Source organism: Olea europaea, unplaced genomic scaffold (genome assembly GCF_002742605.1).
Source record: "Olea europaea var. sylvestris unplaced genomic scaffold, O_europaea_v1 scaffold707, whole genome shotgun sequence".
NCBI lineage: Eukaryota > Viridiplantae > Streptophyta > Magnoliopsida > Lamiales > Oleaceae > Olea > Olea europaea.
In genome coordinates this window covers 292,896-308,004 of record NW_019265467.1, presented here as the reverse complement: position 1 = coordinate 308,004, position 15,109 = coordinate 292,896, and the positions used below count along the sequence as shown (strand labels likewise).

General features: G+C 34.6%; 3 protein-coding genes across 4 annotated transcripts in view; 1 reads left to right on the top strand and 2 right to left on the bottom strand.

The window, feature by feature from the left end:
* Nucleotides 1-3,166: 3,166 nt before the first annotated feature.
* LOC111390713 (arogenate dehydrogenase 2, chloroplastic-like) lies at nucleotides 3,167-4,691 on the top strand. The gene has a single exon (XM_023015798.1). It carries the CDS (start codon nucleotides 3,362-3,364, stop codon nucleotides 4,535-4,537), a length of 1,176 nt encoding a protein of 391 aa, XP_022871566.1. The 5' UTR covers nucleotides 3,167-3,361; the 3' UTR covers nucleotides 4,538-4,691.
* Nucleotides 4,692-6,871: 2,180 nt separating this feature from the next.
* LOC111390724 (protein SRG1-like) lies at nucleotides 6,872-8,701 on the bottom strand. Its single transcript, XM_023015815.1, has 4 exons — nucleotides 8,462-8,701; nucleotides 8,029-8,276; nucleotides 7,528-7,855; nucleotides 6,872-7,256 (listed from the first exon to the last, which is right to left on the bottom strand). Exons 1-4 carry the CDS (start codon nucleotides 8,675-8,677, stop codon nucleotides 7,020-7,022), a joined length of 1,029 nt encoding a protein of 342 aa, XP_022871583.1. The 5' UTR covers nucleotides 8,678-8,701; the 3' UTR covers nucleotides 6,872-7,019.
* A 2,480-nt stretch (nucleotides 8,702-11,181) lies between these two features.
* The window catches only part of LOC111390715 (protein SRG1-like), an 11,624-nt gene continuing 7,696 nt past the window's right edge, over nucleotides 11,182-15,109 (bottom strand). The window contains exons 1-4 of one of the 2 annotated variants that reach the window (XM_023015803.1): nucleotides 12,773-13,335; nucleotides 12,339-12,586; nucleotides 11,838-12,165; nucleotides 11,182-11,566 (exon numbers count right to left, since the gene is read on the bottom strand). In XM_023015803.1, the coding sequence (XP_022871571.1) occupies nucleotides 11,330-11,566; nucleotides 11,838-12,165; nucleotides 12,339-12,586; nucleotides 12,773-12,988 (1,029 nt within the window). In that variant the 5' untranslated portion in view covers nucleotides 12,989-13,335 and the 3' untranslated portion in view covers nucleotides 11,182-11,329. Of the gene's footprint in view, nucleotides 11,567-11,837; nucleotides 12,166-12,338; nucleotides 12,587-12,772; nucleotides 13,336-15,109 lie in introns of those variants that run through there. The other variant, XM_023015802.1, reaches the window with a different exon arrangement.

The following is a 15,109-nucleotide window of genomic DNA, read 5'->3' as shown; positions in this document are numbered from 1 at the left end:
CAGCGGATGTGAAGTGAAATATCGTTGACAGTTACATCGTAATTAATCAAATTAAGTAAGTGTTAAAAATATATGGAGACGTTCGAATATAGATAAGTCTATGTATTAAAGCAAGGTATTGACATAGTTTCATTTGTGCAAGCAGTATTGTCGTCATGCTTGCTTTTAATCTTGAACTAGCAATAATTAATCCAAAGCTGAATTTTTAATATATCAAGAATATATTCGGTACGTCAAATTAAATTAAATACGAATTAATGTAATTTATTCAATATTTGGTACAAGAATACACGTATTAAATAATCCCAAAATTTATATCATTCACTAATCATTGCTGATTGAAATGATTCATCCAATGATATGGTTTGAACTGGATTATTTCTAATCCATTATTGGATGAGTTCGATTGATCAACAAAAGAACATGTACATTTACTTAAAAATAAGGAAGTTTTAAAATAATTTTTTATTAATATAAATTAAATTAAGTAAATTTTAATACAATGATTTCTTTCAAATAAAAAATATATATTTCATAATTTAAAATAAAAAAATGTCAATTATTTGACAATGTTTATAAACATGATGTGGAATTATAAAGAATGAAAAATAAATAAGGTGATGAGGTAGGCAGTGCTATTTAGAGTGAGTCATCATATGTCGTCGATTTTCAAAATACATTTTTCCCCTCTCTTCATTTCAATCATATATTATTTAAAAAAATAATATTATACACAAATTTCAATACTTTTCTTTATTTTGTAACCACACATTTTTATCAATCTAATATTTCAAAATGCATTTTCAAAAGAAAATGGGGCTTAAACAGGCCCTTTATTACTCAATTCTTAATTAATAATGCTCATTATGAATAATTAAATGATTAGTTATAATGCTAAATAGGATGTCTACAGTAGTCACTCACTACGAACAGCACTAAATATGAAATAAATTTTAAACTAATAAAGAATTCTACGAACTATTTAAAGGTAAATTTCATCAAAAATCTCTAATTTTTCATAAGCATGGTAGTCAAGTCGCCAACTTACCATTTGTTTCACATTTATCGTCTACACTCGTAGCCGCAATTAACATGAAACGTAAAATCAAAAAATGAGCTTGAATCCCATAAACTCCAATCAAAACTATTCTAGGCCTGTTTGAATTGCTTTACTTCGGCTTTCTCTTACAATCATATTCATCGTAGAGATTCCCTGAACACTATTAATTTTCATCCCATTCGTATTTCTAAATGAAAGCTGGAGTCATGGTTCAAATTTTTTTGGAATAGATAAAATCTTTTCGAACAATTTCACCATTTTTCCCAACATTACATGAGTGTCACGTGATCATTTAGTTGTCGGATAAATATTTTCTATTATTAAATGGTAGATCGGACAAATAGATATCACACTTGAGGAAAGTTGATGACCCTCCATCCATAGAAGTTACCCAATATTCAACTGCCAAGCAAGTTGGATGAACTGACATTTTTTACCCTTACAATCCAAAATTACCAATGTCTCTTCCCCTATCCCAAAACAACCTAATTGAAATTGTACTTTGCTAACTCGATCGTGCACCATAACTATACGTCCACATCTACAAAAATCGAACTACGAATTAATTAAATTGAACTCATAATAAATTTCTCTCCGAACACTCCGTATATGATGGAAGAGTTTCTTTTCGAAGAGAAGAATAATATCTTGAGCAAAATAAAAAATACATTACAAGTAATATAAGTTCCCTTTATGAATAATTTCTAAATTTGCTTGAAGTTAAATTTTCAAATTTGAATATCGTGTAAAAATTTACTACCGTTGTTTGTCCCCCATTAAAATTTTACTATATGTTTTTCTCTTTTTTTTTTTCAACTACACATTATTCGATAAATTAATATTAAACGAAAATAAAAAAAAATTCATCATTTTTTAATCACACATTCTCTCAAAAACTACTATTTCATAATACATTTTGTCCAAATTTCTAGTTATAATGGGTGTCAAAACAAGGGCTAATGTGTGAAAAGCATGCACATTTTTTAATTGTGACATGATTGAGACTCTTGATATTTATAATTGAAAATTGACAGGTTAGAAGACTCTGGGAAAGTTGGAGGAAGGTGGGTAGGTGAGCTTAGGAACTAAGGATTTAGGGTTTCTATTTCAATTTAATTATCTATTTTATTCAAATATTTAGTATTCTACTAAAACACGAATTGTTTATTCATATTTAATTTTTTAGTACGTTTCTTTTAGGCTAAAAAGACAAAGCTTTCGTAAATGAATGATAAAATTTGAATTCATATTATAAAACATAGTCTAAAGATTCATTCATCAAAGGTTAACAGTTTGTTCGACAGCGATTTTTTGCTCTCAAAAATTGATTTTTTAATCGTTATTTCACTATTCCAATCGTTATATTTGACTTCTTTTCTCATATGTGGACCTCACTTTTCTCTTAACGGTCAAAAAATCAATTCTCAAAATCACTCCCAAACAAGCTCTAATTTACCCAATTGATGGCAATATGGTGAACAAATAATTAGCACGTTCTTGTTAATTAAAGATGAAACTTAATAAATGAACCGATGAAGAAATTTGAACTAATGTTATAAAAGTGGTTCAAATAGTTAGTAAATTCTAATTAAAAGGTTAACTGATTGAATTAGTGATGAACTTGTGACTGAATATTCAGCTCGATGCTATTTGGTCAAAGATTAGATTTTCATAAATATATGGTAATGAAACTTGAACTAATGTTATTTAGAGATTTATCTAGAAAAAATAAATTCGAACTAAAATGATAATTGCCTGAATTGATGGTGGTGACAAAAAATAAAAAATTATGTGGTAACTATCAATTTTCGAAGTGAAGTGATTGGTTTTCAAATTTATTTTTAAAATATTACGTATTTATTTTTGTTAATAGTTTTATTTTTTATTTTTAAAATATTACGTATTTATTTTTGTTAATAGTTTTATTTTTTACAAACAAAAGGAAAAAAAAAAAAAGAAAAGAAAGAAAAAGAGTTGTTTCTACGTAGATAATTTGGACTTTTTTTGTACTTTTCATTACGGACCGTTGGATTTGCATTTGGGTGGAAAACTAGAATAATCCAAGCAGTCTACAGTAGCAGCCCCTCCCTGCTTGCCTCCAACTACCAAATCCTCGACCCTCCGCCACCCGCCACCTTATATTCCACCATATAAAGCCACCCCCACCACCACTCTTTCCCCACATATCTCTCTTTATATAGACATACACACTGTGTGTCTATTCACGCACAGTTTAGTGTTCTACTTTTTTTTTTTTTGCGTATATTCATTATTCAAGAAGGCATTGTCAGTACGTAAAATATGATTTCATTCTCTTCAATCCAACACAGGTCCACACAAAACTCCACCACGATCACCACCGCCGTCGCCTCCTCCTCCGCCAGTACAACGAACCGGACTTTTCTCCTCCCCCACCACCATACCCACAAATTCTACTTCAACTCACCACCATTTTTTCAGACCGTCGACCTCCCCCGCCGCCTCTGTATCCGGGCTATCGACGCCGCGCAACCTTACGACTACGAAGCCCAGCTTGTTAACCGCTTCTCTCAATCTGGCAAGCTGAAAATCGCCATAATTGGATTCGGTAATTTCGGCCAGTTCCTTGCTAAGGCCTTTATCCGACAGGGTCACATAGTTTTCGCTCATTCACGTTCTGATTATTCGTCCATAGCGCAATCCCTTGGCGCCACCTTCTTCTTTGACACCCACGACCTCTGTGAAGAACACCCAGATGTTATCCTTCTCTGTACCTCCATTATTTCCACTGAATCAGTCCTCAAATCCCTCCCTATTCAACGCCTCAGGCGCAATACACTATTTGTCGATGTTTTATCTGTAAAAGAATTCCCCAAGAATATTTTCTTGCAATATCTTCCCTCCCATTTTGACATTCTCTGTACTCACCCTATGTTCGGGCCTGAAAGTGGGAAAAATGGCTGGCAAAATTTAGCATTTGTGTTTGACAAAGTTAGGATTGGGAACGAGGAGTCTAGACTTACACGGGCCGAGACTTTCTTGGATATTTTCAAGAACGAAGGGTGTAGAATGGTGGAAATGACTTGTGCAGAGCATGATAAATATGCTGCAGGGTCTCAGTTTATCACGCACACGATGGGGAGGATTTTGGAGAAGTTGCAATTGGACAGTACCCAAATTAACACAAAAGGGTATGAGACTTTGTTGAATTTGGTGGAGAATACGGCAAGCGATAGCTTTGATTTGTACTATGGATTGTTCATGTACAATAAGAATGCCATGGAGCAGCTGGAGAGGTTGGATTTAGCGTTTGAGGCATTGAAGAAGGAATTGTTTGGACATTTACACGAGGTTTTGAGGAAGCAATTGTTCGGGAAGTCCGAGGAAAGTCCGAGGCTGGTGCTCGCGAAGTTACCCAGTAAACTAGCCAAGAATGGGACTCCATTGTTGCCGGTGTCCAAATCAGAGACCGAGACTGTGGTAAACAATAACAATTAGGATGGTTATATTTGTATTAGGTATGCTTCTTGTAGAGGATCATGCTAAGGATCCTCAGCCTTAATTCAAGACTTTCCATTTGCATTCTCACTTGACCCATAATTGTAGCTTAAACCCTGTTTGCTTAATTCTTTTCATTCAGTTGTATTATTTACATTCTATTGTAATCATACCATATACGATTATGTAAATATGGATAAATATATATATATATATATATATATATATATATGAAATCAACTCACCTCTAGTAAGTGTGGTGGTTTTCCAAACACTTTCACTTCTCTTCCAAATTTCTATCTCTTGACTGCAATAAATGATTAGTTTTTATCAGTTTCTATTAAATGACAAATTGTATAGTACTACCAAGAATATTCAAAAAATTAAAATATACAGTATCGTAATTCGAAAAATTGTGACTCCTATTGGAGATTGACGATTGTTCTTGACTACTGTATAGAACGTAGCTCATCCGCAACGCAGAATCACTTTATTTTGTTGCTTTAAGTGAAACTTATAGTGGGAAGAGATAACCATTTTAGTATGGCAAAAAGATTGATAATTAGGTTGATAGCCACAAGCGGTAATGAAGATAAAGCTCCCAATAGGAGTTTGTTGTCGTGGATTATCAGTGGCGTAGCCAGGCCAGCATGTGAGGTAGTCAGGGTAGCATGTGAGCTAGTCAGGGCAGCGTGCTTGGCTGCCCAATATATGGGGAAAAAAATTCTCGGTGGAGCCAGCACGGGCCACCGCCATTTACTCACCGATTGCTGACTCCGCCATTAGGGACTGTGATTGATTACCACTAAGCCGAGGTTGGAAGGAAATTACATGCTATGTTGGATAGGTTGAACTTGAGTAGGTTGAAATTGATTGAACTTGAGTAGGTTGAAAAAAGACATACTACCTTGGTAAGAATAGCTTTCTACAGAATATATGATCCATGTTCCATTAGGCTTTTTAAATTTTTTGGTGGCAACAAAAGGAAAACATTTAATCTTCTAGAGCAATCCTGGTGCCAAGATGTGATTTTTACTAGAGATTTAGTCTCTTGGAAACAGATTTGCTATTTGTATATTTAACAAGGAATTGTTTGCATTTGCAACCATGCTATTGTGGGCAGTTCTGTTGTCGAGAATTCTAGCTAAGACTGCAGCCGGTTCCTCATCTTTGACCAGTATGGTTGATTTAGGTATAACATTGAAGGAATAACAAAATACGAAGTATGGTTGTTAGAATTGATTAAATTTTCTAATGTAGAACAATTGACTGTCTATGCATTTCTTATACCATTATCAGTTGTCCCACTATAAAATACTTTGAGCTTTTCTCTGATCATATAGAAAATGTTTAGGAGTTCATCCATGGACTAAGCTATTAGTTCTTACTATGCTACTTACTCGTACAAACATATCCATTGGAATACTCTGCAAATTAATCATTTTCCAGACTGCTGATCATTCGATAGCTAGATAGCATCGTTCTTATACTCAACATATGAAACTAGCCTGTTTTGAGTCTTCCATCATAGAAATTACATGTCTAGAACCATCTATTTGGAAAATGTGCTGTCACTTACACTAAAATATGAAAGATTATCCAATCATGATAATCCTTATGGTTTATACTTTGCCCTTGTCAACAGCTTGATTGAGCATGTTTAATATTTCTTTATTTTTTTTCCTTCTAATTCTTCTATTATTCAAGAATTTATGCTTGGAGAATGCATACTTTAGTGTTCCTCCGTATTCATTTCTCCACTTGAGACCTAATTTTAGTGCGTATTTGCAAATCTACTCATCTTCTGATATTTTCTAAAGGATGTTCAAAATCATAGAAGCTGGGGATACCTTCTTAACTTCCCATGAGAATTATGTGGTGGACCTAGGTTTATATAAGATAAGAAATTGATAAGAGAGTAATGGTTGTGAAGCATTCTAAATGCTTAAACTTTTATCGATCGAGTTTTCTAAAACACTGATGAACTGGCTCTCATGCTGAAATAGCATCTGTTTTGAGCATAAGATAATTTTATACAGAATAGGTCTTTTCTCATTGACAAGTTTCTCTGCTAGTCCAATCTCTTTTATAGATCTACGAATGGAACATGGTTAACATATAACCTCCTTTTCATCCTGCTTGTGTGCTCTAATAACTATAAGAAGATAGATTTGCACGAGGTCTCTTGACGGATAATCTATGTTTTGTGGGAGTAAGTTCTGCTTCATCTTGTAATTGATTGAAAAGCCCTTAGTTTCAGTAGATAAATATAGTTTAATACTATAAAATATAATGCCATAAAAGCATCAAGAAATTGTTGTAGCAGGGATCCACGGGAAAGGGTAGATCTAAATTTGGTAAGATCACCCACTATTTATTGCAGCTACACAACACACAAAGAGAAGGAAGAAAGAGCTTGTCTTGGAATCCCTTGATCCTTGAGACTACATGATTTACTGTAAAAATAAAGATCATGTCATAACTACATTTTCACTGCATCAATTGCCCTCTTTCCCTGCTGGTAGGAGAAGATAAAAGTCTCATGATAATCTCTCACTGCCTTGTATAATCTTGGCCTATTGTCATTAATAAGTTTCCCCACTGGTTCAATCTCTTTTCCAACTTCTGAAGCACAGAACATGGCTAGAGTTTTCCTCTCCTTCTTGGAGTTTGTTAATGCTCTGTGCACTGGGCTCTTAAAAATTCCATTACTCATTATCTGTAGGAATCACAGAGCAAAAAATGAGTATATCTGCATAAGCTAGCCCAAGTTCATGTAAAGAAACTGTGAAATGGTCTCTAAAACCTAATTTGTTATGTTAGACTAAGCAAATCTGATAGAAATGATATGGTCTTAGAGTTTTAGGAATTTTTCTTTCAGCATAGGGATATTATCCAAAGATTCTTGGCAGAGCCTTGGAAATAGAATCGATCCCATCTCGTTCAAAATTACCTCGTCTAAATGTAGAAGTGACTGTACGAATATATACCTCTATTTGATCACCAACATTAACGAGAAGAGCACCAGGGATTATAGGAACACGAAACCACTTATCATCTTTCATGACTTGTAGACCTTCTATCTCTTCATCTTGCAGGAGAATGGTTACTGTCGTAGCATCAGCATGTGGCTTGAGTCCAAGGACACAATCAGGCCTTGGACAAGGAGGGTAATAGTTGAATTGCGCAGCCAATCGTTTAAGCTGACCACATTGCTTCAAGAAGCAGTCCTCTTCTAAATTCAATGATCTCGCCATAGACTTCAATAGTTGTTCTTCTATCTGCTCAATCCTTGTAGCATATTCGAACAATATAGCCCTGCAGAGTTGGACATGCTATGCATTAAATTTACATTCTTCAAACTACAGAAATAAACCAAAGGATTCGACTCAAGGATCTAGAGAATCCATGTTTCTTAATTTATAAATCTTTAGGTATAACATCTAACTCTAAGCAAGATAATCTTTTTACTAATTAAGGATAAATATTACCTAAAAGATTGTGGATTTTCAGGCCAAAATTTGAGTTTTCTCTCATTTTCTGGATGAACTAAAAGCATCAGCCGATCAAACCAATCAAGCGTTTGATTCTCGAAAAGAATCATATCATTCCCATATCCATCTATTTTGCCTGCCTCTCTGGCATATTTTTGCTTCTCCATCATAGGAAGGTGAAAAAACTGTCTACCAACTTCACGTATTTTTTCCAGAAGGGAAAATTCAATTCCATGATTGATTGCCTGAAATTCCAACCCAAATATACAAATTATATTCGACAGCCAATGAGAATTTGATTGAAACATAGATTGGGATTTACATGATTTGATTGCAAAAATTTGCAAGTTAAGTGACTAGCCATGCTTTTAAAAAAAAATTCAAATTGTAAATTATCAAATTGAAGAGATTATTTTTATCGAATTCAAACCTGAAAGCATCCCCATGAGGTGAGAGCCGATCGAAGTTTGTCGAGTTCTTCGACATTATTCAAACGAGCAATATCAATAACTGGAATTTCTGCGAGTGGCGCAAATGCATCTATGACTCCATAATTAGCATCTTTCCAAATATATTCATTTGGAAACTGAATCCCATTTTCTACCATCTCTTGAACAGGTTTTTGTGTTACTTCTACTTCAGCCATGAATTATTGAAATTGTTCTCGATAGTAAGCTATGTATAGTTAGTGAGGAAATTGGGCGGAGAACTGAAGTAACGGAAAATAAATAGGAAGAAATTATATATGAAATCAACTCACCTCTAGTAAGTGTGGTGGTTTTCCAAACACTTTCACTTCTCTTCCAAATTTCTATCTCTTGACTGCAATAAATGATTAGTTTTTATCAGTTTCTATTAAATGACAAATTGTATAGTACTACCAAGAATATTCAAAAAATTAAAATATACAGTATCGTAATTCGAAAAATTGTGACTCCTATTGGAGATTGACGATTGTTCTTGACTACTGTATAGAACGTAGCTCATCCGCAACGCAGAATCACTTTATTTTGTTGCTTTAAGTGAAACTTATAGTGGGAAGAGATAACCATTTTAGTATGGCAAAAAGATTGATAATTAGGTTGATAGCCACAAGCGGTAATGAAGATAAAGCTCCCAATAGGAGTTTGTTGTCGTGGATTATCAGTGGCGTAGCCAGGCCAGCATGTGAGGTAGTCAGGGTAGCATGTGAGCTAGTCAGGGCAGCGTGCTTGGCTGCCCAATATATGGGGAAAAAAATTCTCGGTGGAGCCAGCACGGGCCACCGCCATTTACTCACCGATTGCTGACTCCGCCATTAGGGACTGTGATTGATTACCACTAAGCCGAGGTTGGAAGGAAATTACATGCTATGTTGGATAGGCGGCCTTTTGAAAATGAGGAATTACTTGAAAAATAAACAGAATGAAGATGCAATGGAAATATTTGTTGTTTGTTGTGTTCTCTCTCAAAGATGGACATGAGTGTTGGTTCTTCCATACTATGTCTGATAATCAATCCAAATTGTTCTGAAATGTGCTAGGCGTTTTATGTGAAATGTAGGTTTGCAGAGCACAACTAGAAACAAAGGCCATGTCCTCCTTGACTTCAAAATGCCAGAGAAAAAAAGAATGGGAAGGTATGGGCTATTTATTTAAGATTTGGGATCTGTTTGCTCCGTGGTTAGAGCCTTTAAGAGGTTCAAATTGATTGAACTTGAGTAGGTTGAAAAAAGACATACTACCTTGGTAAGAATAGCTCTCTACAGAATATATGATCCATGTTCCATTAGGCTTTTTAAATTTTTTGGTGGCATCAAAAGGAAAACATTTAATCTTCTAGAGCAATCCTGGTGCCAAGATGTGATTTTTACTAGAGATTTAGTCTCTTGGAAACAGATTTGCTATTTGTATATTTAACAAGGAATTGTTTGCATTTGCAACCATGCTATTGTGGGCAGTTCTGTTGTCGAGAATTCTAGCTAAGACTGCAGCCGGTTCCTCATCTTTGACCAGTATGGTTGATTTAGGTATAACATTGAAGGAATAACAAAATACGAAGTATGGTTGTTAGAATTGATTAAATTTTCTAATGTAGAACAATTGACTGTCTATGCATTTCTTATACCATTATCAGTTGTCCCACTATAAAATACTTTGAGCTTTTCTCTGATCATATAGAAAATGTTTAGGAGTTCATCCATGGACTAAGCTATTAGTTCTTACTATGCTACTTACTCGTACAAACATATCCATTGGAATACTCTGCAAATTAATCATTTTCCAGACTGCTGATCATTCGATAGCTAGATAGCATCGTTCTTATACTCAACATATGAAACTAGCCTGTTTTGAGTCTTCCATCATAGAAATTACATGTCTAGAACCATCTATTTGGAAAATGTGCTGTCACTTACACTAAAATATGAAAGATTATCCAATCATGATAATCCTTATGGTTTATACTTTGCCCTTGTCAACAGCTTGATTGAGCATGTTTAATATTTCTTTATTTTTTTTCCTTCTAATTCTTCTATTATTCAAGAATTTATGCTTGGAGAATGCATACTTTAGTGTTCCTCCGTATTCATTTCTCCACTTGAGACCTAATTTTAGTGCGTATTTGCAAATCTACTCATCTTCTGATATTTTCTAAAGGATGTTCAAAATCATAGAAGCTGGGGATACCTTCTTAACTTCCCATGAGAATTATGTGGTGGACCTAGGTTTATATAAGATAAGAAATTGATAAGAGAGTAATGGTTGTGAAGCATTCTAAATGCTTAAACTTTTATCGATCGAGTTTTCTAAAACACTGATGAACTGGCTCTCATGCTGAAATAGCATCTGTTTTGAGCATAAGATAATTTTATACAGAATAGGTCTTTTCTCATTGACAAGTTTCTCTGCTAGTCCAATCTCTTTTATAGATCTACGAATGGAACATGGTTAACATATAACCTCCTTTTCATCCTGCTTGTGTGCTCTAATAACTATAAGAAGATAGATTTGCACGAGGTCTCTTGACGGATAATCTATGTTTTGTGGGAGTAAGTTCTGCTTCATCTTGTAATTGATTGAAAAGCCCTTAGTTTCAGTAGATAAATATAGTTTAATACTATAAAATATAATGCCATAAAAGCATCAAGAAATTGTTGTAGCAGGGATCCACGGGAAAGGGTAGATCTAAATTTGGTAAGATCACCCACTATTTATTGCAGCTACACAACACACAAAGAGAAGGAAGAAAGAGCTTGTCTTGGAATCCCTTGATCCTTGAGACTACATGATTTACTGTAAAAATAAAGATCATGTCATAACTACATTTTCACTGCATCAATTGCCCTCTTTCCCTGCTGGTAGGAGAAGATAAAAGTCTCATGATAATCTCTCACTGCCTTGTATAATCTTGGCCTATTGTCATTAATAAGTTTCCCCACTGGTTCAATCTCTTTTCCAACTTCTGAAGCACAGAACATGGCTAGAGTTTTCCTCTCCTTCTTGGAGTTTGTTAATGCTCTGTGCACTGGGCTCTTAAAAATTCCATTACTCATTATCTGTAGGAATCACAGAGCAAAAAATGAGTATATCTGCATAAGCTAGCCCAAGTTCATGTAAAGAAACTGTGAAATGGTCTCTAAAACCTAATTTGTTATGTTAGACTAAGCAAATCTGATAGAAATGATATGGTCTTAGAGTTTTAGGAATTTTTCTTTCAGCATAGGGATATTATCCAAAGATTCTTGGCAGAGCCTTGGAAATAGAATCGATCCCATCTCGTTCAAAATTACCTCGTCTAAATGTAGAAGTGACTGTACGAATATATACCTCTATTTGATCACCAACATTAACGAGAAGAGCACCAGGGATTATAGGAACACGAAACCACTTATCATCTTTCATGACTTGTAGACCTTCTATCTCTTCATCTTGCAGGAGAATGGTTACTGTCGTAGCATCAGCATGTGGCTTGAGTCCAAGGACACAATCAGGCCTTGGACAAGGAGGGTAATAGTTGAATTGCGCAGCCAATCGTTTGAGCTGACCACATTGCTTCAAGAAGCAGTCCTCTTCTAAATTCAATGATCTCGCCATAGACTTCAATAGTTGTTCTTCTATCTGCTCAATCCTTGTAGCATATTCGAACAATATAGCCCTGCAGAGTTGGACATGCTATGCATTAAATTTACATTCTTCAAACTACAGAAATAAACCAAAGGATTCGACTCAAGGATCTAGAGAATCCATGTTTCTTAATTTATAAATCTTTAGGTATAACATCTAACTCTAAGCAAGATAATCTTTTTACTAATTAAGGATAAATATTACCTAAAAGATTGTGGATTTTCAGGCCAAAATTTGAGTTTTCTCTCATTTTCTGGATGAACTAAAAGCATCAGCCGATCAAACCAATCAAGCGTTTGATTCTCGAAAAGAATCATATCATTCCCATATCCATCTATTTTGCCTGCCTCTCTGGCATATTTTTGCTTCTCCATCATAGGAAGGTGAAAAAACTGTCTACCAACTTCACGTATTTTTTCCAGAAGGGAAAATTCAATTCCATGATTGATTGCCTGAAATTCCAACCCAAATATACAAATTATATTCGACAGCCAATGAGAATTTGATTGAAACATAGATTGGGATTTACATGATTTGATTGCAAAAATTTGCAAGTTAAGTGACTAGCCGTGCTTTTAAAAAAAAAATTCAAATTGTAAATTATCAAATTAAAGAGATTATTTTTATCGAATTCAAACCTGAAAGCATCCCCATGAGGTGAGAGCCGATCGAAGTTTGTCGAGTTCTTCGACATTATTCAAACGAGCAATATCAATAACTGGAATTTCTGCGAGTGGCGCAAATGCATCTATGACTCCATAATTAGCATCTTTCCAAATATATTCATTTGGAAACTGAATCCCATTTTCTACCATCTCTTGAACAGGTTTTTGTGTTACTTCTACTTCAGCCATGAATTATTGAAATTGTTCTCGATAGTAAGCTATGTATAGTTAGTGAGGAAATTGGGCGGAGAACTGAAGTAACGGAAAATAAATAGGAAGAAATGAGTAATGCTATTTAGCCCAGCTAGGGTTGCAACCTCAGTCTAGATGACGCTAGATGATAGGTTGAATGAAGTGGAATTAAATGACTATCTATTAGGGTTGCAACCCCAACCTATGTGGCGCTAGATGATAGGTTGAATGAAAGGTGGAATTAAATGATTATCTACTGGGGTTGCAACTCCAACTTATGTGGCGTTAGATGATAGGTTGAATGAAAGGTGAAATTAAATGACTACCCATTAATATTGTGGAATTAAATGACTATTCACTGGGATTACAACCTCCTTCTAGATGACGCTAAATGATAGGTTAAATGAAAGGTGGAATTAAATGACAACCCACTAATGTTGTGGAATTAAATGACTATTCACTGGGATTGCAACCCCTAATCTAGGTGGCGTTAGATGATAGGTTGAACGAAAGGTGTAATTAATTACACCTTTCGTTCAACCTATCATCTAATTCCACATTTCATTCAATCTATCATCTAGCGCCACCTAGATTAAGGTTAAAACCCTAATGAAACTACATAGCACTACTCGAAAGAAATAGTGTTATATGTGGAGCGTAGGAGGGAAAATATTATCTCCATTTTGTACTTTTGTTAGAATAGTTTACACATGGATTGGTGGATTGAAAATATTATCTCCATTTTGTACTTTTGTTAGAATAATTTATGTCATGTTTGGTAGAAGTTAAAATTTAGATTTTAATTTATTTTAAAATCAACAATTAATTTTAATCATATATTTCATAGAATTTACAATTTTTAAACCACACAATTTATCAAAATCTATTAAAAATATAATTTTAATTCCCTCCAAACAAGGCTACTAGTGGAGCGTTGGATGAAAAATATCAATTTTATTTTGTAATTTTGTTAGAATCGTTCACACGTGTGGAGGGGTGGAGAAAATTACTATTATATCCATACTATGATTTGATTAGAATAGTTTACATTTGAAACAGTGGAGGACAAATATTATCTCCATTTTGCAATTTCGTTAGAACCTTTCAAATTTGGAGCAGTGGAGCCAAAATATTATCACCAATGTTGAGAATTAAGCTGTTGACTTTTTAATCTATTAAGTGTGCTTCCAAAAATTGAAGGAGTCGTATATTACAAAATAGCAACTCTATTATTTGTGGCAATCAACATGATTTTGACAAGTGGCACACTTATGTCCATCAGATCAGATTAAAGAATCTTCCAATTATATATTCTTACCTGACTTAGTTGACCAGCAGATTTGAGAGAAAAATTTAGAGACTCTGTTCTTGGTTTCGGCAGAAAGAAGTGAGAGAAATACTAGGGTTCAAGTCGTTCCTTTTTGAGTCTTCTTCTTCCCTGAATTAACTTTCCTTTCTGATGCAATTCTCACTGGACGGCAGCAACATTTTTGAGAGATTAATTTTCATTTTGAAGTCCGAACTCTCTCTCTTCTTCCTTGTGAGAAAGACTCCATTCTTGGTGATTTTAGGTCTTTTATTTTGGAGACTTTGGGGAGAAATATTCTTGGTTTTGGGACAGACTTTCTGGTCGGTTTTCTTTCCTGTGTTTAGACTCCATTTTTGGTGAATTTCAGATCTGTGAGAGAGGCTTTATTCTTGGTTTTTAGAGTCGGCTTCTTCGGTTCTCTCTTCTTGGTGAAGACTTCCTTCTCCTTTGTGGATTAGAGTCGATTCTTGAATGTTTTCAGCAATTAAATCTGCGAAACCGTGTAATGCTATAGATGCATATAGTAGGGTGCTCTTCTCTGTTGATTGTGTATGAATCTTAGTGATTCTATGAGGGCAGTTTGGTTATGGTGATCTATGTGATCCAGATTTTAATTCCTTAGTGGAGTGAGGCGTAAATTATGCCTTATTTTAAAGATAAGTCTTGGTGACTTTTTTCTGTAGTATTACTAAAACATTATTGTATTTTGTTGCTTGATTTTTGGGACTTTATAGTGCAATCGAGCTTTATCCATTTTAATGGATGCTCAACAGGGAATAGGCGTTAGAAGTGGTCGTCGAATCTCTGGG

What these genes read in the sequence shown, in the direction of transcription:
- LOC111390713 (XM_023015798.1), top strand. Translation starts at nt 3,362, where the DNA reads ATGATTTCATTCTCTTCAATCCAACACAGGTCCACACAAAACTCCACC.
- LOC111390724 (XM_023015815.1), bottom strand. Translation starts at nt 8,677, where the DNA reads ATGGCTGAAGTAGAAGTAACACAAAAACCTGTTCAAGAGATGGTAGAA. An exon ending in CCTCATGGGGATGCTTTCAG is followed by an intron (nt 8,277 to 8,461) that starts GTTTGAATTCGA and finishes TTGGAATTTCAG; the next exon opens with GCAATCAATCATGGAATTGA. An exon ending in GAAAATCCACAATCTTTTAG is followed by an intron (nt 7,856 to 8,028) that starts GTAATATTTATC and finishes CCAACTCTGCAG; the next exon opens with GGCTATATTGTTCGAATATG.